The sequence below is a fragment of the Equus caballus genome, chromosome 5 (assembly GCF_041296265.1).
Source record: "Equus caballus isolate H_3958 breed thoroughbred chromosome 5, TB-T2T, whole genome shotgun sequence".
NCBI lineage: Eukaryota > Metazoa > Chordata > Mammalia > Perissodactyla > Equidae > Equus > Equus caballus.
This window is the reverse complement of record NC_091688.1, coordinates 100,033,357-100,061,072: the sequence shown is the minus strand read 5'-3', so window position 1 is coordinate 100,061,072 and position 27,716 is coordinate 100,033,357. Positions and strand designations below refer to the sequence as shown.

At 43.8% G+C, this 27,716-nt stretch overlaps 1 protein-coding gene across 7 annotated transcripts in view; it reads left to right on the top strand.

Annotated features, from left to right (window-relative positions):
• The window catches only part of PDE4B (phosphodiesterase 4B), a 486,666-nt gene that overhangs the window by 367,318 nt on the left and 91,632 nt on the right, over nucleotides 1-27,716 (top strand). For 5 of the 7 annotated variants that reach the window (XM_023641930.2, XM_023641932.2, XM_070268883.1 and 2 more), the window contains 4 exons: nucleotides 143-337; nucleotides 8,916-8,952; nucleotides 9,076-9,146; nucleotides 16,645-16,694. In XM_023641930.2, coding sequence (XP_023497698.2) covers nucleotides 143-337; nucleotides 8,916-8,952; nucleotides 9,076-9,146; nucleotides 16,645-16,694 — 353 coding nt within the window. Of the gene's footprint in view, nucleotides 1-142; nucleotides 338-8,915; nucleotides 8,953-9,075; nucleotides 9,147-16,644; nucleotides 16,695-21,434; nucleotides 21,699-27,716 lie in introns of those variants that run through there. The other 2 variants (XM_014740112.3, XM_070268888.1) reach the window with 2 other exon arrangements.

Below are 27,716 nucleotides of genomic sequence, written 5' to 3'. Positions count from 1 at the left end.
GTTTGGAGAATTAAAATTTTCCATAAAGTGTGAAGCTTTTGTTATGTAAAGTGCGTGGCACGCATTGGTTCTCCATGCATGTGTGTCAGATGCCCTCAGCCGTGGCTCTCATGCGAACCCTGTTTTCTGCTTTCTCTTTAAGCTTTGATGTGGAGAATGGCCCTTCCCCAGGTCGGAGCCCGCTGGACCCCCAGGCCAGCTCTTCCTCTGGGTTGGTGCTTCACGCCACCTTTCCCGGGCACAGCCAGCGCAGGGAGTCCTTTCTCTACAGATCAGACAGCGACTATGACTTGTCACCAAAGGCGATGTCGAGAAACTCTTCGCTTCCAAGCGAGCAGTAAGTACAGCTCTGTCTGGCTTCCAGTCTGACACTTACCTCATCTCTAACCCGGTCAGAGCAGCAGCAACGACACCTGTTCCCCTTTAACCCTGGGAAGGAGGGAGGAGAAAAGTGAACATGCGCAGAGGTCCCATCTTAAGGATATTGAATCTCTGTAGCATGAGGAATGTGTAGCTGGGGTCTCCATGGGTATTAAAAACCTCAGGCAGAGTGTTCAGTTTACGTGTGTTATTGACATTTTTTTAAAAAAATTCCGTTTGACTTCATTTCCTGAACTGCTGAATCGTTTATGGGATGAGAACCTTAACACATTTTGCAAATCACGCTTGAAGTTTCCGCAGCCTGTGCATTTTGCATAAGGCTACAATAAAGAAGAAAAATGGTGGTTGGTGACATGCATCCTCTCTCAGTGGCCTTTGCTTGGTGACATTTAATAAGTTGTCATCCAGCCACATGTCTGTGTCCCTTTTCTGGAACCGTAACACCATGCCTACTTGTTGCCTGCCTCCTTGGTGCGGCAGAACACGCTCACCGCCCTGTTAAGCACAGCTGATGTTTCTGTTTTGCTGCTATTAATTGTAGATCTCTAATTTTTATTTAAAGAACAATGACTGGGTTGTGTTGTTTATTAAATTTCTGAAACCAAATAAAGTTGGATGCTGGAATTCATGCCTTAAAAGGTTTCTGGGCACTCATACAATTGTTTTTAACATCATATGTTATAAAAATATCAGTAGCTCCCTAAAGTCTCCAGCCTGGAAAATTCCACTGGGCTCTTTTCTGCTATTGGAAAGGAAGCTAAAAAAGGTCACCCTCTTGTGAAAGGGGTGGGGGCATTTTAAAGCTCCCAGTAAGAAAATATTGCCCAGGGCATTTCTACCAGCAAATTTTAATACAAGCACCCCTACCCTAAAATGTCTCAGTCACTGGGTGGGCTAAAATCCATTTATCCGCTCATTTGGCAAATATCTACTGAATCTCTCCTACGGGCCATACAGCATGCCAGGCTCTGGGGATAAAAGATTAGCAAAACAGGGGGAAATCAAAGATGAGTTAAAAACAGATTTTATTCTCAAAAAGGTGGCTTGCTCTCAGGGAGATTAGAGTTAAATAAGAAAGACAAGAGGAACACCCGCATCACATTCCTGCGAAGTTGCAGAGTGGAAGGAAACGTTTAATGAGCGCTTACTGTGGGGCTAGGCTCACTTACATGTGTTATCTCTTTTAATCTTCACCACAAGCCTGTCAAGTGGTACCATGACTATCTCCACTCTATAGATGATGACACTGAGACTCTGAGCCATTGAGAAACCTGCCCTTGTCCCAGGGCTACATGCCACACTGTACCACACGATGTAGCTAAGACTGACCATATCCAAAACTTTTGGACTCTATTTGCCTCTATTCTTCAAACAGCAAAGTAGCATCTCTACCACCAGGTAGGAAACAGATGAGCACAGAGCAGCGGCACCTGCGTCTGGACGAGGGCCAACACTTGGCTGTGTATCATGTCAAACCAAGGAAGTTTCTGACCAAGCTTTGGATGGGGGCTTTGACAGTGAATAGACCAGAATTCTCTCTTCCACCAAGAGGAACCCCTGTCTGGACTTCCTAGGGGGAGAGCTCAGGAAATGTGATGAGCTGAAAGTAACTAGAGCTTCTTTCACCTGGTGTTTCACCGAGAAAGACCAGCTTTGGAAGGCAGCTGACTGGTCCCCAACTCATGCCAAACAGCCTGAGTGTCGGGGTCATTCTACCCAAATTTCAGATTAAACTCTGCTGATTCCTTACCTGGAATCAAAATGTTACAGACCTTTTGAACTTGAAGAGACCTTAAAGCTCCCAGTCCAACCCAGCCTGTCTTGCTGAAACCCAGATGGGGTTCTGAATGATGCTGCACCCAAGCTCTCTCAGACTCAGGAATTACCCTCTTTTCAGCTTTAACAACCAGTGAAATTTTCCCCCTAACTTTAGAACCCACACAATGTTGCCAAATTTAAATTTAGACAACTAAGGATTGTATATGTGAGTTATCTGGTATCATTCTCACTTTTCTTTTTTTTAAAAAAAGAAGTTTTTAAATTAAAAGTAAGAAGGCCACACTTTCATAAAAAAACCAAACCAAACCAAACAAAAAAACAGGCTTTCCAAAAAAACACACTTGGCAACATCTCACCCTGCCAGAGAAACTGATAACAGGATATATTAAAATCTGTGAGTGAATAAAAATAGTACAAAACTTTGTTTTTTCAAATATTTCAACATTACAGTGAAACTTTTACGTATTTGTCAGTTTAGGAATTTTTATTTCTCAACACCACAAGAAGTGGAGCTTGAATAATATCCAGATTCTTCTAGTATTTTGTTTTATCGGGACCATGTTGGGAAACCCTGTTTCACACAGACATCTTGATGTAAACTGAAGTAATGCTCTCAAGGCTATTTTACTCAATTGTTGCTCTTTAGGGAGAAATAAACAGAGGAAGAGCAGCCCCTGAGTCTCTCACTGTGTCTCCTGCCTTCTACCCATAGAGCCAAGAAAAAGAAAGACAAGGATAGGCCCAGAGTTTTGATGTGAAGGCCACTGGGTGGGGGTGCGGGATGTCCCTGCTCAGGATCCCCTCAGATCCAGCACAGAGCATCACAAATTTATATATGAGATGGAAAACTGCATAATTCCTCTGCGTTAAATCCTCATGGTAGAGACAGCATTAGCTTTTTAAAATTTCTCACCTGAACTCTTTCAGAAGAGTAAGAGGAAATATAGGTGGGAGGTGTGAGAGAAAAGATAATAAAAGTACAAATGCGAATGGAAAATTTAAAAGTAGCTGTAACTTTTAGCAACAAAAACGATTGAAATAAGGCTTTCTAGTAAAGAAAACAAGATCACCATTGGGTCCCTAAAGGATATTTCAGATGCTTTCCTAGATGTGGCAATAATCTGTTGGTTCCTGTTTGGGTCCTGTGCCGTAGTCATCTCTAACGTAATCCCTTCATATATGAGGTACAGATTTCCCAAGGGGAACAAAAAATACCGGAAACTGGGGAGACAGTCATATTGCCAAAAAACTGTGGCAGGAACCACTCTGGACAGGACTGAGTTTTGATTATCCACCTGCAAAGCCACAGGGAAGGGAAATCTGTGTTTCCTTCATGTGGGCATTCCTTTTGTAAAGCCTCATCTAGACAAGGAGCTTTTTAAGACCCCCATTTGTGTGAGGACTAAGTGCTCCCTAGAGAGAGCAGTCAAGGAAAATGAGACCTAAGAACCAAGAGGAAAAGCATAAATAAAGCCCACTTTTATTTAAGAGCTGTTTATGGAAGGACTGCAAAAAAATACAATGTGGTATCTAAGACTCAGGTTAGCTTGCAGCCATCACACTTGCTAGCACCAAGGCTTTAAGATGCTGAATCCCTTGCATTGTGTCTAAATTATCTGTAAATAAAAGCACACCTTTAGTGAGCATTTCCTATGTGCTATTTAAGGTACTTCACGTATTTTAACTCATTTAATCCCCATAACCCAAATGTGGTTGGTACTATAATTTGCTTGTCTTAAAGATGAGGACATTGGACTACAGAGAGGTTAACTAACTTGCCCGGTAAATGGGGGACCAAAGCTAACTCCAGAGAATCTAGATTATTATGGCTATCCAGTACATAAGCTGACTCTATATGAGGATGAAAAATAAAAGTAATGATTTTTTTTTTTTTTTTTTTGCTGAGGAAGATTCACCCTGAGCTAACATCTGCTACCAATCTTACTCTTTTTTGTATGTGAGCTGCTACCACAGCATGGCCACTAACAGATGAGTGGTGTAGGTCCATGCCCAGGAACCAAATCTGGTTCGGGTGGCTGAAACAGAGCTTAACCACTAGGCCACTGGGGCTACCCCTAAAAGTAACGATTTTAATCTCTGTTCTGCCTACCTTTCCAGCTGTTATGAGGATCATATTCATTCTTTCTTTTAACAAAAATTTACTTAAATTTAGGCACTTTACTAACAAACAAGATGTTTTCCGTGTCTTTAAGGGAACTGAAAAATTAGTAAGTCGATAGGCAGTTCTAATGCCTGTGGATCAGGGCAATCGTAGAAAGGCATGCACGGGACTTGGAGAGGTCTGGCCAGGCAGGGCAAGGAGCCCACTTTGAGGGAGATGCAGGTGAGCTAGAGGAGTTAGGGGGCAGCAGGTGTGCAGGAGGAACGGCCATGTGCTGACTGACTCTCTAGTTGTCGGGAGCCTTGGGGGCAGCCACAGCCCAGCACGGCTGAGGCAGACAAGGAGGGGACGAGGACACGGTGAGAGACAGGCCGGAGAAGTAGGCAGGAACCTCGTCATGAAGGGCCTGTTCTAAGAAGTTGGCCTTTGTGCTGCAGGCAAGCGGTGGGAGCTAGTAAAGGATTTTAAGCAGGAAAATACAGACTCAGACGAATGGTTTTGAAAGATAGCTCTGATTACAGGATGAAGAAGGGTTTGGAGGGTGGACAAGCCTACAAACTAGTGCCCAAGAGCCAAATGGGAGGCTGCTTTGCTAATCCACATAACAGAGGGTGGGGATGTGCATTAGAGCTGGTCCAGTGGGCGACTGATCAATATTTGCAAGTTAGAATCAGCAGGGGTTGGTGATCGACTGTGGCGGGACAGAGAGAGGTTTCACTCCTGACCAACAAGATAGGTGGTTGCACCATTCTCTAGGATCAAGAACATTCTCTTCTCACATGAAATAATGTACACGAAAGCGCTTTGCAAACTGTAAAGTACAGTATAAATATTAGTTCTCTTGGCTGCAATGGAGGCAGATGTGACTACCCTGAAGAAGTTCTTCCCAGCTGGGGAGACAGACAAGCAACTCTTTAGTGATAATAATAATGATAACTATTTCTACAAGAATAGCTATAACCAAATAAACTAAAGTGCTTTTATGAGCCAAGCACCGTTTCAGGAGTTGTACATGTATAATAACTCATTGAATTCTCACAACACCCCACTTTACAGATGAAGAAATTGAGGCATAGAGAGGTTGCCTAATGTCTCATAGTTAGTAATAGTGCAGCTGAGAAACAAACCAATGCTGTCTGGCTCCAAAAGCTGTGCTCCTACCCACAATAGTCTGTATCTCTCTATCAGACAGACTAAAATCACTATTACAAGAAAAGTGCAAGTAAAATTCTATGTGTAGCTATGACATAAAGGGGAAGTTAATAAAATCCAGAAAGTAGCAGTAGGAAGTGGCATTTTTGCTTCTAGAAAACCATTTCATTATTTAGAGCAGACCCACACTCAATTCTAAGACCCACAGAGCTCTCGTCCCCGTGATTCTATAAAATTGTAATGTGCAGGTTTTGTCACTAGATGTCGCTGGTGCAATGGTTCTGAATATCCAGCCTAGCTCCAGGAGGCATCGCCCTCTAGTGGTTTTGGAAACAAGTGCATGTTTTCATAACCAGTGTTTTCTTATTCCCATGCCATTTATTCTTAATTATTAATACATAAAATTTGATTTAAAAAATCCAGAAGCTTTCTATAAATAATCTGGCTGTACTACAATAGGAGTTTTTCATTTTGTTTCTTTCCTGTGCTTGCTAGAAATTATCTGTAAATTGTCTGATTATCTCTCTAGGAGCTATTATCTGACATACAGCAATAACTTTCGCAGCTCAAATTCTTTAAGACAGCCAGTGCTGGGGACCTGCAAGTCCATCTCTTGCTTCTGAGCGTTCCGCTCTCCTAAACCTCGAAAGTTCCATAATGATAAAGTCATGTTGACATGGTGCCTCGTTAACATTGGTTCACTTCCCTCTAGTCATTAGTTTGTGCATTTTACTAACTTTCCATTCATTCAACAATACATCAGCTCTAGGTATTCGTATGTATGAGATTTGCTTCTGTTACTTAGTTTTCACGGGGTATTTAGACTCCAGAAATTCAGGAGCCATAGACGATAGCTCTACTGCCTTATCTCCACCTCACCCTGACGTCTGAGGAACAATGTGGACTTCACAGCAGAAATATGAACAAATAGCAAGATATTTCACCCATCTAAAGTTCATCTTAAGAAAGCACATTGAGAAGGGGCAGTTCTCCATAGAATTCACCACCGGCGTTTATCACAACTGCTCCTCTCTTAGCTCTGTGCCCTCTTTCTCCTTTGGCTCCTCTTCAAGATCCCTGAGATTCTTCCTCTGGCTCTCTCTATACACCCCGACCCCTGCCGTCACTTTAACTATCCCCATCCTTGTAGGTAACTCCTAAATCTATGGCTCTAATACCCGTATTTCAGACTTGATGTCTCCCACAGGCTATCAACACATATCTTAGAACTCAGCAGGTGGGAAAGTGACGCACCACCTCCCCTAACACCTCCTCACCTTCTTCGTTCTACTCAAGACTTCGCTATTTTCCCTGATACCCATTTCTAAGACTGAAAATATTTCTTTATGACCCCTTATCCGATTAGATGCCAAGTCCTTGGCGAGATGTCTAGAGTCTCTTCGAATTGTCCCTTCCTGCTTCTTCCTCTACCTCATCTGTTTCTTCTCCTCTGAATCGCTGCCCTAGCCCCCTAACTCTTCCTCCCGGCTCTGTCCCCTCCCCTGCCCATCCGTTGGTGTCCAGACCATTTTACTTTCTCAAGACCTTTCTGTTTGCCCATCTCACTAAAACCTTCACTGGCTCATTTCTCCCTCTGAGTTAAGCACCAACTCCACAACCATCATCCACACTGCCCATAATGTGGGTGTGGGGAATCTTCTCGTCTTATCCTCTACAAAGGTCTGTAATTAATGTGCTCAGCTCCACCCTCACAGCCACCAAGCAGCTCAGGGAGCATATTCAGTAGTTTCTTGGTCCAATGCCTTTGTTCTTGCCGTTTCCCTCGTTGGTAGCATCTACCATCCACACCTTTGAAAACTGGCCCTTCAAAGTTTGTCTCAAACACCGCTCATTCCATCAGGCCTTTCCTTCTTCCTATAGTCTGTAATTATCACCTCTGCTTTGAACCCCACGAGCCCCATTGTTTATATCTCTCATCCTATATTTATAATATCTATTGCAGTAGTTTGAATATTTTTCTGTCTCCTTACTATGTTTTAATTTGGATTAAATTAATTAATGTTTTAATTTGGATTAAATGGTGGATTCTGTATGATTTGATCTGTCAACTCTGCAGGGTCATCATAAGTCAGAGACATAATGGTCAAAAGCACAAATTTTTGGAATCAAACAGCCTCAGTTCTTCCACTTACTAGCTATGAACTAGTTAAGCAGTTGCTTAACTGCTCTGAGTCTTGATGTCATCTAAAAAATGACAGTAAGAGTTCCTGCCTGAAGTCTTTTACAAGAATTAAATGAAATAATGCACATAAAGTGCTAAGTGTGGGGCCTGACATACGGTAATCCTGCAAAGAATGCTTCCTCTTGTCAGGATTCCTTTTATAGTCACTGTACAAAGCGGATGCACAGGAAGTTTGCCAGATTGAGTTGAAAGGGCACTTCTAGGTAGAGACAAAGGTAGATAGGAAAATACGGTGTTAAATAAGACCCCAGAGTAAAAGGGTTCGCTAGAGACGAGGCCCATGGAGACACAGGTGTTGTTGATCCTGGATCCCCAGGCCTGACATAACGCCTGGTGCTGGGCGGGAGCTTCATAATTATTGAGCGCCCTCCTGTAGTGAACCAGTGAGGCACCATATTTGTGAGGCGATAAGGACAGGGAAGATAGATCAGACGGTGAAGGAAGCTCATTGTCAATCACCTTCTGTGCTTCTTGTTATAATTCACACCGTGAGAGCAAATTGGCCCGATTTTGTGTCTGCAGCTCAGGCTAACACGTCTTCTGAAGGCTTGAATGGAGAGCTGGCTGAATGAGGGCTTACGTAGATTTATGGCAGCGCGAGCCAGAGAGAGAGTGCATTTCTGGAAACACGCTTGTGACTGTTCCTAAGTACAGATTCATACAACACTAGGTACAGCTTAGTCAGAGCTTTGGGACAAAACGAGTGACAATGCTACGGTAATAGTAGGTTCAGTCTGGACACTCCCCATTAAAAGTTTTCCTGTGGTACTTTAAGAAAAAAGTTATATTAAAAGCAAAAAGTAATGGGATTCCCAGACAGAAATCTGTGTTTAAATGGCATTAAGGCTGTGGTTCAAATCAACAAAAGCCAGGAAATCCAAAGTTAACCTTTATCCAGACTGTTATGCCACTTTTTCCAACTCTGTGTGTGCCTATGGGCAGCCCTCCCTTTGAATTTCCTGGCTCTGGTGACCCAAATCCACAAGTTGCTTTGAATTACAGTACTCTGGGTCTGCCGTTTAATGGGAATGGACCCTGAGGCTATACACTTACTTGCAAGTGCTTTTACGTGTAGTACTGTAAATCCAGGAGCCGGGAATCTGGTCATTTTTTTCCGTCAAGTTCCTGAGATCCCCATTTATGCCTAATTGTCAGCCCTGCCTTATATCCAGGTAGAAGGACTTGTTGAACGTTTGTGTTACTGACACTGATCAAGTCTAATGCTGCAGCTTCTCTGTCACAATGTTTTTAAACGTTTCTCTTCTCTCTTTCCACCAGACATGGCGATGACTTGATCGTAACGCCTTTTGCCCAGGTGTGTATCATGCCAGCCCTGACTCGCGCTCCGTGTGTCCCTGCGTGTAGTTTCTAAGCGTGGCCTCTGAACCTGCCCATTTATCTCCTTTGTTTCTAACCGTTTGAAACATTTTCCTTCTAGGTCCTCGCCAGCTTGCGAAGTGTGAGAAACAACTTCACTATACTGACTAACCTTCATGGAACATCCAACAAGTAAGATGGCCTCTTCCTGGAGGGGCAAGTCCCTTCCGTAAAGGCAAAAACATTGAATGATGTTAAAAAACAAACAAGCAGAAACTATTGCATGGACATTTGCTCTTCAAGCTAAGTTAGGATACCTGATGAAATCTGAAAATAGGATGGAGCACCCTAGTGTTTTAGAACTGCTTCGATGTTAGGAATTAGTCTGAGTCTTATTAATCCACCCTTAGCACTTAGTACAGAGTAGAAGTATAACAGACGAAAGAGTGAGATGAGGATTTTTTGTTGACTTTTATATTTACTACTTTGGAAAGTATGAATACTTATCAGTAATGGCCATAAATTCTATTAAAATTCTTTTGGAATGAGCTATTCATGAATTCAGAGATTGAACTTAAAGTTAAATGTACCAAAAAGTTCAATTCCAAATTTCCTATTTTTTGATAATATATAAACAGGTTCATGCAATTTGATGAATAGGAGTGGGTAGTGAATGTGAGTTTATCTTCTTCTCTGCCCGCAATTAACTACAGACCGTTGGTCATTTCATGAACACGGCTCAACTTTGGGCTCCTCGTCTGTCAAACGAAGAGGCAATTGAATTCACAGTAACTTTCTCCTTCTGAAATCATTTCAGTCTATGAATCGAACCTACAGGTCATGCAGTTCACTATCCGGTGCGTTTTCAAAGGTCATCACAGGGCTCAGAAAGTCATAAAATCAATGATCCTGGCATGAAAGGGCTGGAGACCATTGATCAAGCTCTTTGTTTTACACAAGGAGAAACCCAGGTCCTCAGAAATCCAGCCACTTGCTAACAACCACACCATAGGTGAGAGACACACCAGGGCCAAATCCTGAATCTCCTAATTTTCCAGCCAGTGTTTAGTCCAGACCACCCTCTTTCTCCAGCCTTCATGAAGTAATTCATCCACCCTCTATTTGCTTTATTCCAAGTATTCAAAGTAGAGTTGTTAAAAGTGGGCGTTAACCCTGCTTTGAGAGCTGGCTTTTCCCTTCACTGTCCTGTAACTGGTGACTGACCCCGGGGAGCAGGGGTCTGCATGCCCCAATGGAGTCCTCCCATCATTGATCTCTCCTCCTCTAGACTAGTCCCCAAACTGCCACCAGAGTCCGCTTTCTCACATGCTGTTTGACCATGTCACTCTCCAGCTGGAGGCATTTCAGTGGTTCACTCTTATCATTAAGATCAAGTTTAAAGGCTGGTACTTGGCACCCAAGGCACCTCATGATCCAACTCAAGTTAGTTTGATTGATAGTTGATTGGGTTTTTACTTGACGCAATATACATTATATATAATATACACACAACACACATACTCACCCAGCCTCTTCTGCAGTGGAACTCCTTGTTTCTTCATTTATTAATTCACCTGACAAGTATTCATTTAGTACATGCTATCTGTCTATGCGTATCTGTATGTTTTAAACAGGTATTAATTGAACACCCACTTTGTATCAGGCTCTAGTGATATAAGAGTGACCAAATCAGACAAGTTCTCTGCCCTTTCAGGGTCTCCTAGGTGGGCGGAGCGTAAGGTGGTGAACAGCAGACAGGTCTCTGGCTGCATGGAAGGACGTTCTAACAGTCCTGGTTACTTGTCCCCTGCATGTTCTGTTTTCCACCCTAATTGTGGACTTACCGTTCTCTCTTCCTAAAATGTCTGTCTCTACCTGCCAGTGTCTGCCTGGCCAAACCCTGCTTGTCTTTCATCACTCATCTTGAGTGTCACCTTCACCAGGGTGCTTTCCCTGAGTACCCTCAAACCATTAGTGCCGTATTCAGAGCTGATCCAGAGCCCATTCTCAAACTCTGCCTGAGGACCACCCGCCCAAATCATGGCCCTTTGTGTCACCTTTGTCCAAACCAAACCACACTCACCACGCAGAATAGATCTCCAGCGTAAGACAGTTGCATCTGATGATCTTCCTCAAATCCATATCCATATTAGTAGAGAGTTGTCGCTCTTATTGACTTCAAGCACTTCCTTGAAACCGACACCAACCAACGGAAGTTCAAGATAGGGTACCTCCACCACTGGAGCTTCACCAAAGAGATTTGAGGTTGCCTCAGTCTAGCTCAGGATTAGAACTGAGTGCTGGGTTTCAGCCACAAATGGAGCAGCCCGGTGGAGGCAGATTGGAAAACTGAAGGTCCATTTAATGTCCTCCATTCTATTTGTAGACAGTCAATACCCTCAAACAAATCAAGAAAATTGAACATAAAAATATCTTCCAGTAATGGATCCACCGCACTGAGAGCATCTTCCCCCTACGTAGTCTCTTATCTTAACAACTGACACTGTAAGACCCTCGGGACTCAGAAGTTGCTTTCTGGGATATTTGACTTGAGCTCCAGGGTCCCACTCCTTGCCTTGAATGTAACATTTAAGCAATAATTATGTCATTGGAGTGGTTTTCATGAGACATCTGGAGAGTGCGGTTTATTATATGAAAAGGAACTCCCACATAGAACTTTACTTCCCATAAGTCAAGATTTCCTTTATCTTTTGGCTCTCTGCTCTGCATAAAAGCAACCCATTGTCTGCCTGGGCTTTACCACCCAAAGGGTGAAAATCTCAAAGTTCCTGTTGAGGTGATTTCCTTGCATTTCCATGAAACGTTCCATTGACGGATGCTTGATTGGGCCTGTGTTTCTTGGCTTCAGATTGAAACCTATATTTCCTTTGTCCCAGGAGTTAATTTTGAAAATACGGCTTTCATTTAGAGTTGTTAATTCAGATAAGCATCCCCAAAGCGTTTACTGGCTTCACACAGACTGATGGAGGAATCACGTGTGAGTGAGAGTCCTGTTCAGCAGCCGGATGACCAGGGAATAGAGTGGGGAGCAAAGAGGTGTCCCTACCTTTCAACTGTGTCACCAACACCTCAGATATCACTGGCGGCTGTCAGGACATCATGTAACATCTCTGTATTAACATCCTTCCAAGGCATAACTTAATCAACATGTATGTCGTCTTTGAGGAAGAATTAATAACCGCATCAATATTTTTCAGTGTATCTTTAGTGTCTTTCATTGCTTTATGGCCTTTGGCATGGGATTGAAATTAACTGAGAATAATAAAATCTTGAGCTTTTGGAGCTGGAAAGAGCCTAGCCAAATTCCCTCAGAGTAAGCGAGGAAATACACGTGAAACCCCTCACACAGGAGCTGGCACATTGTAAAAGTCAGCAGTAAATGGTAGCTGCCTCCTGCTCTCCCCAAGTGAGGAAGAAACTGGAAGGTTCTGTGAGTTGCCCAGGGCTATGCAGTTGGAAGGTGCCAGAGCCAGGATTAGGATTCCTGACTTCTCATTCATAGTCCAGTTTTTTCTCCACTGTGCTATTTAGGGCTGGAAAGTATTACCTGCCGTGGCCGTATTAGCCTCCCTATTAATATCACCGTCTGCAGCAACCCAGGCATATAACTTCTTACGATTCTTTCATAAGTTAGAGACCCTTGGAAACTGGGCTACCAATGCCGTTTTCTTCTGGCATTCATCACAGTTTTTTAATTGGCGCTCTCATGCCCTACAAGCAATAATGCAGCTTCCAGAAGTCAGGCATTCATTTAAAATGTACTGAGCCTCTTTCTTGCACCAGGTCTTGAAATAAGTGATAAACCAAACAGACATGGTCCTTGCCTTTCCAAAGCGCGCACACACAGATGTAATTTGTGTAATTTTCCAAGAGTCATTGGGAGAATTGGGTGCCATGAGTAGCTATGCAATATTGAGAAAGCAGAGATTTCCTACATTTAGGGTCTCTTGGTTCAATGTCTCCTTTCACAAAAGCCTTCTTTGGAACTCAGGAAGATAGGTAAATTGATTGATCCCATGAATACATAATGAATACCTATGTCGTACCAAATATTTTGCCTATTCCAAGTTTCCAAAGACGAATGAAATTTAATCTTTGCTTAAATTTCCCACAGCCCAGTTGAGGAGACAGATGGGAAAATGGGAATTACAGTACAGGTGAGCAGTGCTCTGATGGGGTGGGCATAGGAAACCACCAGGAGCATAGACGAGAATTACCCATGAGGGAAGGCTCCTCTGAAGAGGGGCTGCCTGAGTGCAGTCCTAGAACATGCGACGGAGTTTGCCACTTGAAGAGGAGGAGAAAAGTGTTCAGCTGAACAAAACATATGCAATGGCCCAGCAACGGGGCGTGCATGCCATACTCGAGGAACAACCAGTAGCATGTAGAACCAAGACTTTACAGGAGAAGGAAACCAGATAAAATATTCCTATGGCATTTGGCTCCTCAAATTATTTTCACATCAATGGTTCATTCAATGACCAGTTCACCAATACTTGTGGAGTTCCTACTACTCGCAAGGCAAGTTGGTGGGTCCTGCAGAGGATGGATGGAAAGCGATCAGAACTGGGTCCTGCCATCAATGAGCCACAGATTCGTGGTGGGGATAATATGTGTATAATATGAGTTGTAACATGAGGAAATAACCCTAAAGGGACAAATAAAGCACCGGGAGATTAGAGGAGGGATCATTTTTAACTAAGAGAATGACATCTTTTGGAGAAGATAACATTTGACTTTTGAAAGTACAATTCTGACAACAATTCCAATATGTGAGGTTTTTCCCCCTTACGTCCAAGCAATTCTCTGTGAAAATACTTGGGTGTCCTCCAATTCAACTCAATTCTGATGCAATGTACCTGGGGATAGCATCAGATCCCACTGGTTTGGGCTCAGTCCCACAAGACTGCCCTCCACCCCCTTCAGACGCCTGTGGTAAGTGCAGGCTGACGCCTATGCTTCTGAGTGTCCAGCTGTAGATGAGAGGTTCCACTGACTCTCTCCTTGGGTTCAACTAATCTGCTAGAGGTGCTCACAGAACTCAAAGAAACATTTTGCTTACTAGATTATTCGTTTATTATAAAAGGCTATAACTCAGGAACAGCCAGATGGAAGAGACCCATAGGGCAAGGTAGGTGGGAAGGAGCACAGAGCTTCCACGGTCTTACAGCATGCCACTCTCCCCAGATCCCCACATGTTCACCAACTCAGTCCTTTTGGGTTTTTTATAAAGGCCTCATTACAAAGGCACGATTAATTAAATCATTGGCCATTGGTGAGTTAAATCTATCTCCTGACCCTCTCCCCTGCCCAGAGGTCCTGGGTGGGGCTGGGAGTTCCAACTCTCTAATCCTAGGATTGGTTCCCCTGGCAACCAGCCCTCATCCTTAGGTGATGTAGGGGCTTTCCCAAAGTTACCTTATTAGCATAACAAAAGACACATTACTCACTCTCCTCACTTAGGAAATTAAAGGGTTTTAGGAGCTTTGTGCCAGGAACAACAGGAACAAAACCAAATATGTATTTCTTATCATAAATCACAGAAAGGTAAGTGATATTTAGATGTGTGGATTTGTGTAGGAAGAGCTTCCTTCTCAGAGAACTGGGCTGAGCGGTGTCAGCACAGGGACCGCACATGTTCAGGGAAAAAGAAGCGTCCAAGTTTGGCCTTTCCAGAGTACGAGGTGTTCTTTCCTTCCTTCCTTCCTTCATTCATTCATTCTTCCATTCAATAGGTATTTACCTAGTGCTTGGCGTGTGGAAGACCTGGGTTTCAGGAATCCAGTAGTGAGCAAGTTGTTCTCTGCCCGCATAAAGTTTGCATTTATACCAAGGAGTTCTATATTAAATACTAATTAGTGCCTATTTTAATTACAATTTTAAAATGCTACTAAACTGAAGTACAGGATGGGTAAGAGCAAACAGCCAGTCGGTGGTTTGAGATGAAATGTCAGGCAGAGAGGAATTCTGAGAGATAAGCTGGGGAAAAGTATGTTGGGGCCAAAGAGCAAAGGATTTTGAATCCAGGCTAAGGAGTTTGGACTTTCACCTCTTAATTTTCCCAAAAAACAGCCCTGAGTCTTAGTGCAGGTGTGATCAGTTGATGGGCTCGTGGAAAGAGCATGTACTTTGGATTCAGAAAGACTTAGCCTCGAATCCCACCCATGCCAGGATGTTTCTTACTTAACCTCTCTGAACTTCAGTTTCCTTATTCTTAAAAGGAGATGATGACATTCCCAATGGAAGCTGAGGGGTGCCCAGCACAGTGTCTAGCAGAGAATAGCTGTCACTGATGGCAACTTCCCTTTCCTGGTCACGCAAGAAGATTTCATGCCGCAGAGGGTTTAAAAGTACCTTGCCTAGGATCACCTAGCTAGTAAATGAGTGGTAAATGTGAACCCTGTCAGTCAGACCCTGCAGCTATAAGCTATGTTACTTAGAAGCTAGTTTACCCCTAAGGGACCAAATATCAGTTTGCGGCTCTCAAAAACCTAGGAAAATAACCATGTGGCCACGCCAGTAGAGAGGCTCTTCCTTCGCAACACCTTTGCAGACCATCCTGTATCATTTAGAATTTGGCTTCCTTCCCAAACTCGCCTATGCATCAGAATTCACAGACAAGTAAAAAATTACAGATTCCCAGGTCTCGTCTCAGATATACTGAAATTTGACTCTCCTGGAATGGGGAAGGGAATTGTATTTGCAATAACTCCCCAAGGGAGTCAGATGTTGTCCATGTTTGAGACTCACTGGCCTAGAGTCCCGGTCTCTTGCTTGCTGCTAATGTCCTGTTGCTCTTGAGTGCAGCAGAGAGCCAGCCCTCCATACCAGTGGTCCTGAAAATGTGGTCCCCAGACCAGCAGCATCCATTAGCACCTCCTGGGTACTAGTCAGAAATGCAAACTTTCAAGCCCACCCCAGGATGACCGAATCAGTTTCTGGCAGAAGTTCTGCAAAACATGAGAAAGATGGTGACAGCAGCAAAATCAGGGAAAATGATAGAGAAGAAAAAAGAAAAACAAGAAAGAAAAGGAGAAGCCCCAGTGTTTGTGGAACATGAATTTCTTTGCTTGTTTCAGTTGATTCTTGACGTCAACAGGCTCGTTAGGACGTAGGACAATGCCCAGTCCCTCTGTGAAAAGATGGCACCATGATTCAAGCAACCTGATTACTGTTCCTGATAGCTATGCGACGTTTGGCAAGTGACTTCACCTCTCTGTGTCTCAGTCTCCTGAACTGCACAAACGGGAGGCCTGGACCAATGGATCTCTCAGGGATCCTCTGGCTGTAACTCTCTAAACCACTGCCCAAAGGGATCCAGATTCTCTCTTCCATTTGGTGTCATTCCTGAGCAAGCTCATCCTCCTCTGAGGGCCTCCTGGAACAGGGAAACCTAAAACAGAAAGGCTGGTTAGGGACCTGGAGTAAAGGACTTCCTTCCTGGAGTGCTCGAGCATCCAGGAGGCTGTGCAGAGGGGAATTCCAGGCCATCTGCACATGAGAGAACGGCAGTCATCCACACATGTGTTCCAGGAGCCTGTCTTCCGGAGACAGCATTATGTCACTTGATGGCTCCTTATGACCTGGAAAACCCCTCAGCGATCATGGGGGCACAGGGAGGGGCTATTCATGCAAAGACTCAGGCCTCCTTTTCTCTTTCTCTCTGCAGGAGATCCCCAGCTGCTAGTCAGCCTCCTGTTTCAAGAGTCCACCTGCAAGGTAAGCCACGTCATGAGGCCTGTCTCCATGGTTTACAATAATAAATGTGCCTCTTATTCAGAACCTTTTGTAGAATAATAGCATTTGTTTGCATTTTATAGCCCTCAAAAGTATGTCTCTTGGCAACTTTTTTCGAAGGCATACTGGAGCTTTCCTTCACTCCATGTGAAACCAAATGAAAAGGAGTATTAAATAATTTTCCTACCATATGCATGTGCAGGCTTTCAGAATGTGACGGATGTGTGGTACTGCTGCTTCCCAGAAGAGGGGCAAGGGCAGAGGTGTATTGATAGTACAAATTGACCTCAGCTTGCTGGCCCCAGTGAACCCTAGGAGAGCTAACCTCAAAGGCCCTGAGGTGCCCCCACATTGGCCCGAGGGCCCCACGGGGTATGTTCGTGGTTTTCCTCTTAGCATCAACTATGGATCCCACTTGAATCTACATCCTTTCCAGGTGTGAAACCAAAGGTTCTTTCCAGGTCACAAATCGTTTCTCTTGGAGATCATCCAACGTTGTTCCTCCAAGGTGTTTTTTAAAGAAACCTAACTTCTCATCTTTCAGTGTGTGCGTATGCTGTTCATGCAGAGTTGAGAGCTGCCGAGAGGAAGGGCCACCTTGAAGGGGCATCATGGAGATGTGTGGAGCATAAATTCTTCTTGACATGAGATGGAACCGGTTAGATGACATTTTTTAGAGTGCAAAATGGAGTTTTTCCCCTTGAATCTGTGCCCACTCGCGTAGCAGTGGTCTTGAGTAAAACCACAGGAGAAACACGTAAGATGATGTGATGCTGAGATCATGAACACCTCACGCTGCCTCGTCTGCTCCGTGCTGCTCTCTTCCCTGTGTCCTTGCCCGGCTTCCTTCCTCGGATGCTGTGTTCTCTTGCTGGTGTCACGGCCATAAGTACCTATAACAGAAATAATATCAAAGCCCAACTTTTAAAAGAAGAGAACAAAGGCAGTAGGTTCCATTGGCTCATTGGCTTCTGAAGTATTTATGGTACATGCTTTTCAAAATATTTTTATGAGAACAAGAATAAAAGTGAAAGGAAGATATTAAGGAAAGGTGGGTTTACCTCGAGAGCCCCAGGGTATGAGACTGAGAGAACAGTACTCTATCTGTGGACTTCAAAAACCTGGTGTGCTAATGTACTGCTTCCTTTAGAAGTTTTATAAAAAGAAACTAAATAGTGTTTTAACATATAACTGGTGTTACATACTTGGAGATCAAAGGCGGTGGTTTTGAAACTCCTATCGTTTCGTCATATTGTCCCACCAGCAAGACACCGTTGCTCAGAATTCTGTTGGCCAAATGTACTGAGATGCTTTTGACATCAATTTGAATATTTAAGCTATGTTTTCTTTTTCTTGCAATAAATACTGACAAACATTAGGAGAATATCTGATATTTATGGTTCTATAAATTAGCTCATTAGCCAAAGATGCTGTTGGAAAGATCGCTATGTGATTATTGGCACAGTAACTACAGCCTAGAGAATCTTTTGCTAAATTCTCTTTAAAACAATGGAGCAAAGAAATGACAATACCACTTAGGCAATTTGTTTTTGTCTGTCTTTGTGGCAAACTACAAAAGTTCTGGCTTTTCACTGGGAAGAGAATGTAGTGATACCAATTATTGCGTAATTATAGGTTTCAAACTCTTCTTAACGCTTAACCACACTCAGAAAAGGAAGGAGGGCACACACATCCTGTGTTTTGTTCTTATTATCAGCTTGAATAAGTCAAGCAGATTTTTCCTGTTATTTTAATATTTATCAGCATATGACAAAGAGGTGTGTTTAAATAGAAACTTTAAAGGGGAATGAAAAATAAGTGGCTTGGAGCAAACAGAATTGAAAGCTGGAGTGCTGCGTTACAAGGTGATTTTTCGTGATGCTAAGATCAGGTTTTCATTTACTAGCGCTGACGTTGAATTCACGCATTTCAGTTGAAACCTAAAATAAAAGATACAAGAAACTCACAATAATTTAAACAGATTTAGCAGAAATCCACTTTGTTAGGAAAGCCTGACTGACTTAGGCAGCTTATATAAAAGCAAGTTTAAGAGAGAGACAGAGAGAAGCCAGATCTTTTAAGAAGACTTTTTTTCATACATCCAAAGGAAGGAAATTCAATTCATTTTAAAAGCTAATTGTCAGAAGCCATGGTTAAATTGGTACATTTGCTCTTACAAACTGATCATTAGCTGAAATAATTCATGCGGGGAATCAAAGCCTATCTCTTGGTCTCTGGTAACTTCCTTCTCACTGTTTCACCAAGCATATTCTTTTCAGCTCCCGTGGTACAACAAAAGCTTCCCTCCTTGCAAAGACATCCGAACTTTTTAAAAAAAAAAGTGCAGTTGCTCCTTTTTGTGTCCTATGGCAACAATTCCGTTCCAGGATAGATCCTGCGGCTTCTCGGTCTCCTCCATCACAGCTCCAAGGGCAGGGACCGCCCCCTGCTCACCTCTTTATCGCTCAGAATCCTTTGGCAGAGCTGTTTTCACAAAGTAGGTAGACAGTAAGTGTTGAATTGACCAGGAGGACTGCAGAGTTTGGAGACTTTATCTTAAGGAGAATGCTCATAAATTAAATTTTAATAATGAGTCAATATTTTTATCTCTATGGCTATGAAAATTATTCAGTTGTGTTTTTTTACTATTAAAAAATCAATTATTGCATTGGAATTAAAAGAGGTTTGAAGCACACTCTATAATTAGTGCGGTCATATAGGTTTTGAACAAAAAGAGTTAAATCTAAAAAGTTGACATTTTGCACTTTGAATAGGAAAGCCAGAGTGAAGGAAAGGAGAATTGAAAGCCCAGAAAGTCTAGCAATGTGGAAACCAAATGCTCCCACGTTAAGGAGAAAGATGCAGTGACTCCTCCTGGGGACATTAAAAATGCGAATGCTGTGGAGTTTAATGAGCATTTCAATTTTTATCACATTTTGCCTTTTCACAAGCGTAAATTCCAGGCTTTCTCTGCATGATGCGTAAGGACAGGAACAGAAAGGTAAAAAAAAAAAATAGAATAGAAGAAAGAAGACCCAAAACAAGGCAGGAACTTGGGTTCTGTCATCTGTGCACATTCAAACGGGAAAATTGAAGTAATTCTCAGGATTTCAAGTCCCGAAACTATTTCAACAGAAAAAATCAGATAATTGAGGTACAGCAATGTGTGTGTATGTGTACATGAGTGAGTGTGTGAGTGTGTGTGTGTGTGTGTGTTTGTGTGAGGATATTTGCCCTACATTTTCCACCCATCCTATCCCTTGCTTTTGCACGCGTTTCAATAGTGATTACAGGCATGTCATGAAAATAAGAATTTGCTGAAAGGATAAATTAGCAAGTGCTCACGGCTTTTACAGACTGACTGTTTACTTCACAAAAGGATTAGAGAAGTATTCCTTTCAATGGCCAGAACCTCTGACTCATATAAATGTGACTTGACTTATAATAATATGTATCCTACATATAGCATTTCAGCAGCCAAATCGACGTGTAAGATGAAATGTTCTGTACTAACTTTCTTGTTCCAAAATTTGCCAGTAAATGTATTGAGCAGTAGCATCATGAATGCAACAGACCAGATGTTATGAAGAAACCCCTCAAGTCCATGGGTCATCAGAAATGACAGCAAACACGTCACAAAGATGACCAGAGAATTGTCTTAAGACTTCAGGCCCGAAGTCTCTCCCACCCTGGGTATCCACCCACAGCCTGGGTTTATGGTGGTTTTCAACCTCAGTCACTTAGACGTGTTTCAAGAAAAGCCTGTGGACAGAGAAATACGCTGAGATAACATAGGCCTTTCCAGTCAGTCTGAAATAGGTTGACCTAAGTGAGAAACAGACTTAATTACTATTTTTCAGTGCTCATGGGAATTCGTTTGTTCTAATATGTGTCCAGGCCATTCTGGCGAGGAAACAGCTCTTTACTGGTTGATAACAGAGAAGAGATTTTCTCCTAAGAAGCCTATTGCTCACTATGAGTTTCTCCCATATCTTTGCTTGATTATGAATCTCCCCCTGGAGGTTCGTGTGGGTGTGCCAGAGGCAGGGGCTATCCAAGGAGTGGGCACAGGGGTTAGTGAGTTATCTTGGAGCCCAAGAAATTCAGAAAGTCATGGCATTGATTCAGTTCTCGTTCTTTGCCAGGGCCTAGGATGAAAGACAGGCTGGGCGTGCACAAGGATGGGGCTCTCTGAGAGCCGATCTGTGTCAGATGACTGGAAATGAAGCCCCACATAAGCAGGACGTTTGCTGGGTTTCTACATTAAGCAAGAACTGGCAGGCAGCGTTGCAACACTTATGGACAAAAACGAATAAAATCAATCCTGTTACCAAAGGCTGTGGCCACTCCTGATAAAGGAGAGATAGGAGGGGAGGAAAAAGAGAAAAAACCAGAAATATCAGATTACTTTTTCTTCAGTGTTCTGTATGTTGTATGGCCTGATTTGTGGGATAATTGTCTTAGTTACTCACCCTGAGTGTTCAGTGGCAGCCTGCATACAAAACCATGTGGCAAATGCACTAGAAAAGCCCCAGCCGTTCTGAGAATAATTCCCGAAATGGTTGTTTTGTAAGAATTGCTTTTGTCTAAAATAGCCCTTTTGTGAAAGTTTACCCCAAAGCATCAACACTGAGTTATTTTTATTGATTTGCGATTATTTCAAATGTGTCTAAAATTAAGTATGGGTATCTGTAAAATCATTGACAAGTTGAATAAAGTGCAAATAGTCAAAATGTTACCCTTGCGCAAACATTGCCAAAAATAAAGACCTGCTCATTTATGGCTATTTCACTAGCTCGAAATTAATTTCTGAATTTCCTGTGAATGTTTCTTCGTATTAACCGGGCCCGATGAGACCTGCAGCATCTCATCTCTCGCTTGCTGCTGAAGAGCCGAGTTCGTTCCGCGGTGGCTCCACTTCATGTTTTTGTACTGCTGAGAAACACCATCCACCCACCCCCCTGAAAGTTGGAATCATGCATGTTAGTAAGTATTTCAGTTATGCTATTGACGTCAATGGAGTCATTAAATAGATTGCTGGCCCTCCCAGAGGCAAATCTCTGCCAGGGACCTAGATACAGACACGTTTTTTACAAAGACAACCATCAGGTTTTGCTATGCAGTAAGCCAGAGAAAGGGAAAAGTTTATACTGTAGCAGACCTATCTCCAAACACTGTTTCTTTCTTTCTTTTGCATTTTAGTTCCGGCCTTTCTTTCTCTTTGGTTACAGTAGATTCAAGTAGATGCCCAGACATTGTTGCCTCGAGGCTTTTGTATGCAAAAACATCTCCTGTAATTGAGACCATGAAGGGAGACACCCCACTTTTAAAAATGTGCCTCACCTTTGGCTCTACACGGCCCATCTTGATGTTTATTTGGTGGCATGAATTGTCTAGGCAAATCTCTATTGTCTGCCAGTAAGTCTGTGTTTGACGTGTAGTTTCCTGAATAAACAGTTTCTTCCATACACACACACACACACACACACGTACACACAATTTTGTCCTTTCTGCCGCCTTTGTGTGGCTTGTAGCTGCAGCCCCTCATCTGTGAATCAACCTTTATTCAGCCTGCACTGGGCTGTGGCACCAGGGCTCTGAAGCAGAGGGTGGAGGAGGAGGTGGGAAGAAAGATTCGCGTCTCTCAGCCGCCTTGTCTGCAGAGCTCCCACAGGAGGCAGGAGGCTGCCCACGTGCCTGCTTCCTCCCAAAACCCAGCTGCTGCTGCCTGCCTCAAGCCTGGTCATGCAGCTCCCAGGTGTGTCAGAGAGAGCCCTTCAGGAAACATCTGTCTCTCTGACAGCTCTATTTACCTGGGCAGCCCCAGGGGTCAGAGGCAAAGATTCGCCTCCCACCTGGACTCCCCTGTCTCCCAGGCTCATGGTTAGGGAGCCATCTTGAGCAGACAGCTTCCCTCAGATCTGGTTGTCAGAATCCCCTCATTGGCATTAGCACTCATCTCCCTTCCAACCCCGCTGCCTCCACTCCCTGCACTTCCTCACTTACTCATCAGTGACTGTGTGTATACACGCCAGCCATCTGTCTGACCACCTTTGGTAACCCCAGTGGTTCACCTGGAGGCCCAGCTCCACCCCCTCCACCATTGCCCCTTGTTCCCTGTTCCTGGCTATGAGTAGCATGTCACTATCCACCTTTTTATCTCTCTCTCCCTCCCACAGCAGATTCTTACAGACTTTTCTCTAGTCTTTCCCCACCCCCTCTTCCTCAGGTCAGTGCTTCATCCTCCTGTACCAAAACCATCGTGGTGGCCCCGACTTGCTTTATGATCCTCAGTCTGTCCCCACTCCAGTCCACCTTCGTTCTGGTGCTACAATTATTCTTCTAAAACCCGGTTTCGGTCGTGTGATTTTCTTAGTTGGCCATTCTTTGCCTTCAGGAGAAGTCCCCTATTTCTTACGGGGTATGCAGAGTCCTTCAGAATTTTGCTCCTAACTCCCTCTTTGTCCTCATCTCCCCTTTTAACCCATCAGCTGTGCATGATGGCTGATATGTACTGAACAGCCTGTCCCTCAAATGTGCCAGACTCTTCTTGCCTTCTAGCCTTTGTACATGCTGTTCCCTCTGCCTTGGCTGCCATTTCCAGAATATATCGTTCACACGCTCAGCTCAGGGATTTCCTTACATTGTCACTGTGAACAAGTTCTTTATGCTCACTGATTCCTGGATTCTGGAGTCAGGATTAAACTACGTATATAGTCTGAATCCAGGGCCTGATAGTGTAAGCTTAATAAATGCTGGTTCCTTTACCCATTCCCATCTGGAAGATGCGGTTTTTATCCTTTAAGACCCAGCACATCTACCATCTTCTGGATGTGCTCCCTGCAACTCATCCAAAATTACTCTTAATTATTATCTTGATTATTATCTCAAAGTCTCAATTATTGCACTTGTCATATTATGCTGTATTTATTTAATTTTCTCCCCTTCTAAACTAAGAGTGTCCCAAGTACTAATCCTCTTTTTTTAATATCCCCAATTTATAGCATGACCTAAAACACAGTCAATGCTCAGTAGATGTACGGAATGAACAAATACAGAGGAGGGTACGCCCAGGCCCGATTGGAAAGGACTGGAAAGGAGCAGACTCACGTGTGGCTTTGCTCAGGCTAGACCAACGATCTTCTAGTGCTCAGGGCTGTGCGCAATGCTGACATCTTGGCTAATCTTGACTACAGGCAGCTTCCCTTCACATGCACACACAAATGACAAAATGTGACTGGCTTATCAGAGTATCTTATGCTCCTGGTGCCTCGCACAGTGCCTGGAACAAAGTAGGAATTCAATTAGCATATGGAATTGAATTCGGTTGGGACTCGCCAGTCAATCCCCAAGGATGAGCTACTTCTGTGAGTCTCAGTTTTCTTATCTGGAAAGTGGACATTTTAATCTTCTAGCTCATGAGATTGCTGTGAGGACCAAATGAGGAAAGCTGTGTGTACAGTGGTTAAGAGTGAAGACTCCGGAGCCAGCCTGCCACTTTCAAGTCCCAGGTCCACCCTACGTGACCGGGGGACGAGTCACTTAACCTTTCCACATCCCAACTGCTTTATCTCCAAAGTTGGGATGGAAGTCGTACATACCTCACATTTGGTTGTAAGGCTTAAATGCATAAACATGTAGAAAGCACTTAGAATGGCTCCTGGGACTTAGGAAGTGTCAAGATTAGTGTCGCTGTTATTTGTGTCACACAACGTGCTTCCCGCAGCACCCAGCACTGGCAGGTGGTCACCGTGTGAAGCTAGGAGCCCCTGCCTGCTGGCCTCGGTAGGAACCAAAACAGAAAGCTTTGCTGAGATCTAAGACGCTCTGATCTACTTCCCTTCCATGGTGAATCAATGTAAAAGGCAATCTTTCTTGAAAGCTTGAGATTCTTTCCCTCTGAAACCGTAAAAATCTGATTCTATGAATATAGATTTGGAGCTGAAGGTAGGATTCTCCAGGACGCACAGAAAAAGCTAAGGGGGCTGGAAAGAATGGAGCTGATACCAAATGTCAGAGGACAGTATACAGACCTGGCTCTTTCTCTTGAAAACAGAGAGCAAAGAACACCCAGTTAGGATTCTGATAAACTGAGTCTGAGTTGGCTGAGAGTTTTCTTCTGCATAAGCCTGAGAGGACTTCACTTGATAAGATAGAATAATTAGAGCTGTACAACTCATTATAATTATATTTGAATACACAGTTCCGGGCGTGGCACACACCTGCACAGGTGCAGGTTTTCACCCCAGGGGGCTCAGCAGAGAGTAGCGGCAGGAGCTGGTGCAGAGCTTCCCTCTGGAGAGATGAAGCCTAGCAGAGCCCAGCCTGAGGGGGCTTGACTCCTTTGGGAAAGGCTCTATGCCCTCTCTTGTTACCTGTGGGAAGGGGAAGGCATCCTCATTCCACCTACCCCCTCTATCCTCTTTCTTGGGACGCGAGAGAGGAGAAGGAAGTCAGGGTTGGCCTAGAGAAGAATGAACATGGATCTTGGGAGGTGAAGGAGGAAGGAAGAGGAGCATCGAAGTTCCCTTTTCTCCCTCCGGCATCCGAGCCTGCGTGATCCTGGGGGTAGGGTAAATTCTGCTTGCTCGCTTCTGATCAACCCCTGGCCAGCACTTCATGGAGTGGCCTCCAGAGCTGTTCTCGGAAGCCAGGAGCATTTCAGGAAACAGTCTTTCACCCGAGAGAAGAGAAACAAAGCAGGGACTGTCCCCTTGAAATAGAGAACAGGCAGCAGAACTCACTAGATCTTTTCTTAGTTTATTGTCTTAACTTACTCCAGCCAGAGCTCTTGACAAGTACCAAAAGGGACCACTCAGAGTTTTATGTTCTTTTCCTACCCCCTCCTTCGCTTTGTCAGAGGAATGAGCTGGGGCCCTGGTAATGACCCAAATCTTTTGATCCAGGGAGGTGGCCAGGTCAGATAATGTGATCTTTCCCCGACTCCCTCAGGTGAACTTCGGGCTTCAGGTTTGTAGGGTCTGGTCTGGCTGGTGCCGCTTGTCTGGTAAACTAGATGACTTCCAAAGCCCCACACGCCTGCCTCTGGTTGCGGGAGAGGCAGGGAGCTAGCGGTCGTTCAAGTCCGGCTGTGCGCCAGGCACCATGGGAGCCCCTCTGTATCCATCGTCTCACCCAACTCTCCCAACTCAACTGCCCAGCAGATGATATTGTCCGTATTTCACAGATTTAGAAAAGGAGGCGCAGGGAATATTTGGGGTTTACTCAAGGCCACACAGTTAGGAAGTGATAAAGTCAGAACCGAAAGCTAAGTCTGTATTTCTTGAAAACCCATGCTCCTTCCTCTAGTCTAGACCACGCCATTCCTGCCTCCCAACCATAAACCTCGTATGGTAAAACTAGTGGAAAGGGGGATGGTGAGAATTTCACAACCAAGAGCGAACAGAGTTGAAATATCTGCAGCTTTACTCCCTACTGCGTAATAGAGAATTTCCGTCAGTTCCATTGTCAGCTATCCAGTTTGTTGTAAGTAATAAGAAATGTGTCAGTCTTCAGAGAAATATGGCTCTCATGTGTCCTTATTCATTTATTAAATAAACATTTATTAGATGCCTACTGCACATGAGACGCTGTGTTAGACCTGGGGATACAACGATGAAACGAATGAACTCCACCCCTGACCACGTGCAGCTCACCGCCCCGGAAATATTAAATGAATAAATATATGATTACACACTTGATAATCATAATAAAGGAAAGTACAGAATGCTGTAATATTGCCTCACTGTTTCACCTGTAAAACTGGGAATAATGCTGGAACTTACCTTCAGGAGTGTTGTAATATGTAAATGAGCTTTTATAGGTAAACCATTTAGAGTGCTGCCTGCCACCTAGTATTGTTTAATGTTTGCTCTCATTATTATTATCATTAGTTATTATTGGGAATAATGTAGATGGGAGACAGGGAGACCCTTTGTAAATAAATGACCTTGAACTTGAAATCGAAACCGTGAGTAGGAGCTGGGTGGGTGGAGGCAGTGACTAACAGCTAAAAGGTGCAATCTTCTGGATTGATAGGGTGGTGTGAGAGGTGAGGCCAGAGTGGCTGAGAGGGACCAGGTTGGCAGAGCATTCGTAGGCCGTGGTAGAACGTGTGGATTCTATTCTAAATGCAGCCGGGGGCCATTCGAGGATTTGAGAAGGAGATTGACATGATCTGATTTGAATTCTAAGTACAGCGCGTCTCCGGGAGCCACAAGTCTGGGTTCCTGGCACCAGCTCCATCATCCCCAGCATGGGAGCTTTTTCTAGCAGGATACTCAGCATTTGCCCCTTCCATGCACCTCCACGGTCAAGGCTCTGGAGCCAGACTGCCTGAGTCTAGTCTGGTTCTATGCCTTTCTTTCTTTGTGATCGTAGACAAGTATTTCAGCATCTCTGGGCCTTGGTTTCCTCATCTGTACAACAGGGGTAATAATAGGACCTTTGGCAAAGAATTGTTACGAAAGCAAATTAATGTACGTAAAGTGAGTAGAACAATGGCTGGCACACGGAAACACTAAATAAATGTTTACATTTTTAATGTATTGCAGCTGCCTATTTTCTTGATTGCGTACACCATTAGACTGTGTGCTCAGTGCCTGGCACAGGGTGGGTGCTCAAAAAATATTAATTGAAAAAGAATGAGCAATGAAAGAGAGGTAGTGTGATGAATTGTAAGTAAAAGGAGAGAAAGATTGCTGTCCTAGTCATGGAAGAATGGGCTTTCCTGAGTGAGGGGGACATTCTGATAAGGAGGAGTTTGCTTATGCGACAGAGAAACCGAGTGACTTTGCCAGCTGCTCTCACTTTGAGGAACTTGAAACAACGTCCATGGGACAAAAATTTGTTTCAAAATCTGTGATGCCAATCTGGATTGCCATCTGAACAGAAAGAAAGTTGAGCTCGTGAGACAGCCATTTTCTTCTCACAGGCTATGTGACTCTCTCTCTGGAAGGCAAAGGTCAGGCTGATCCTCTGGAGCTCTCTATTTGCTGGCTTTGG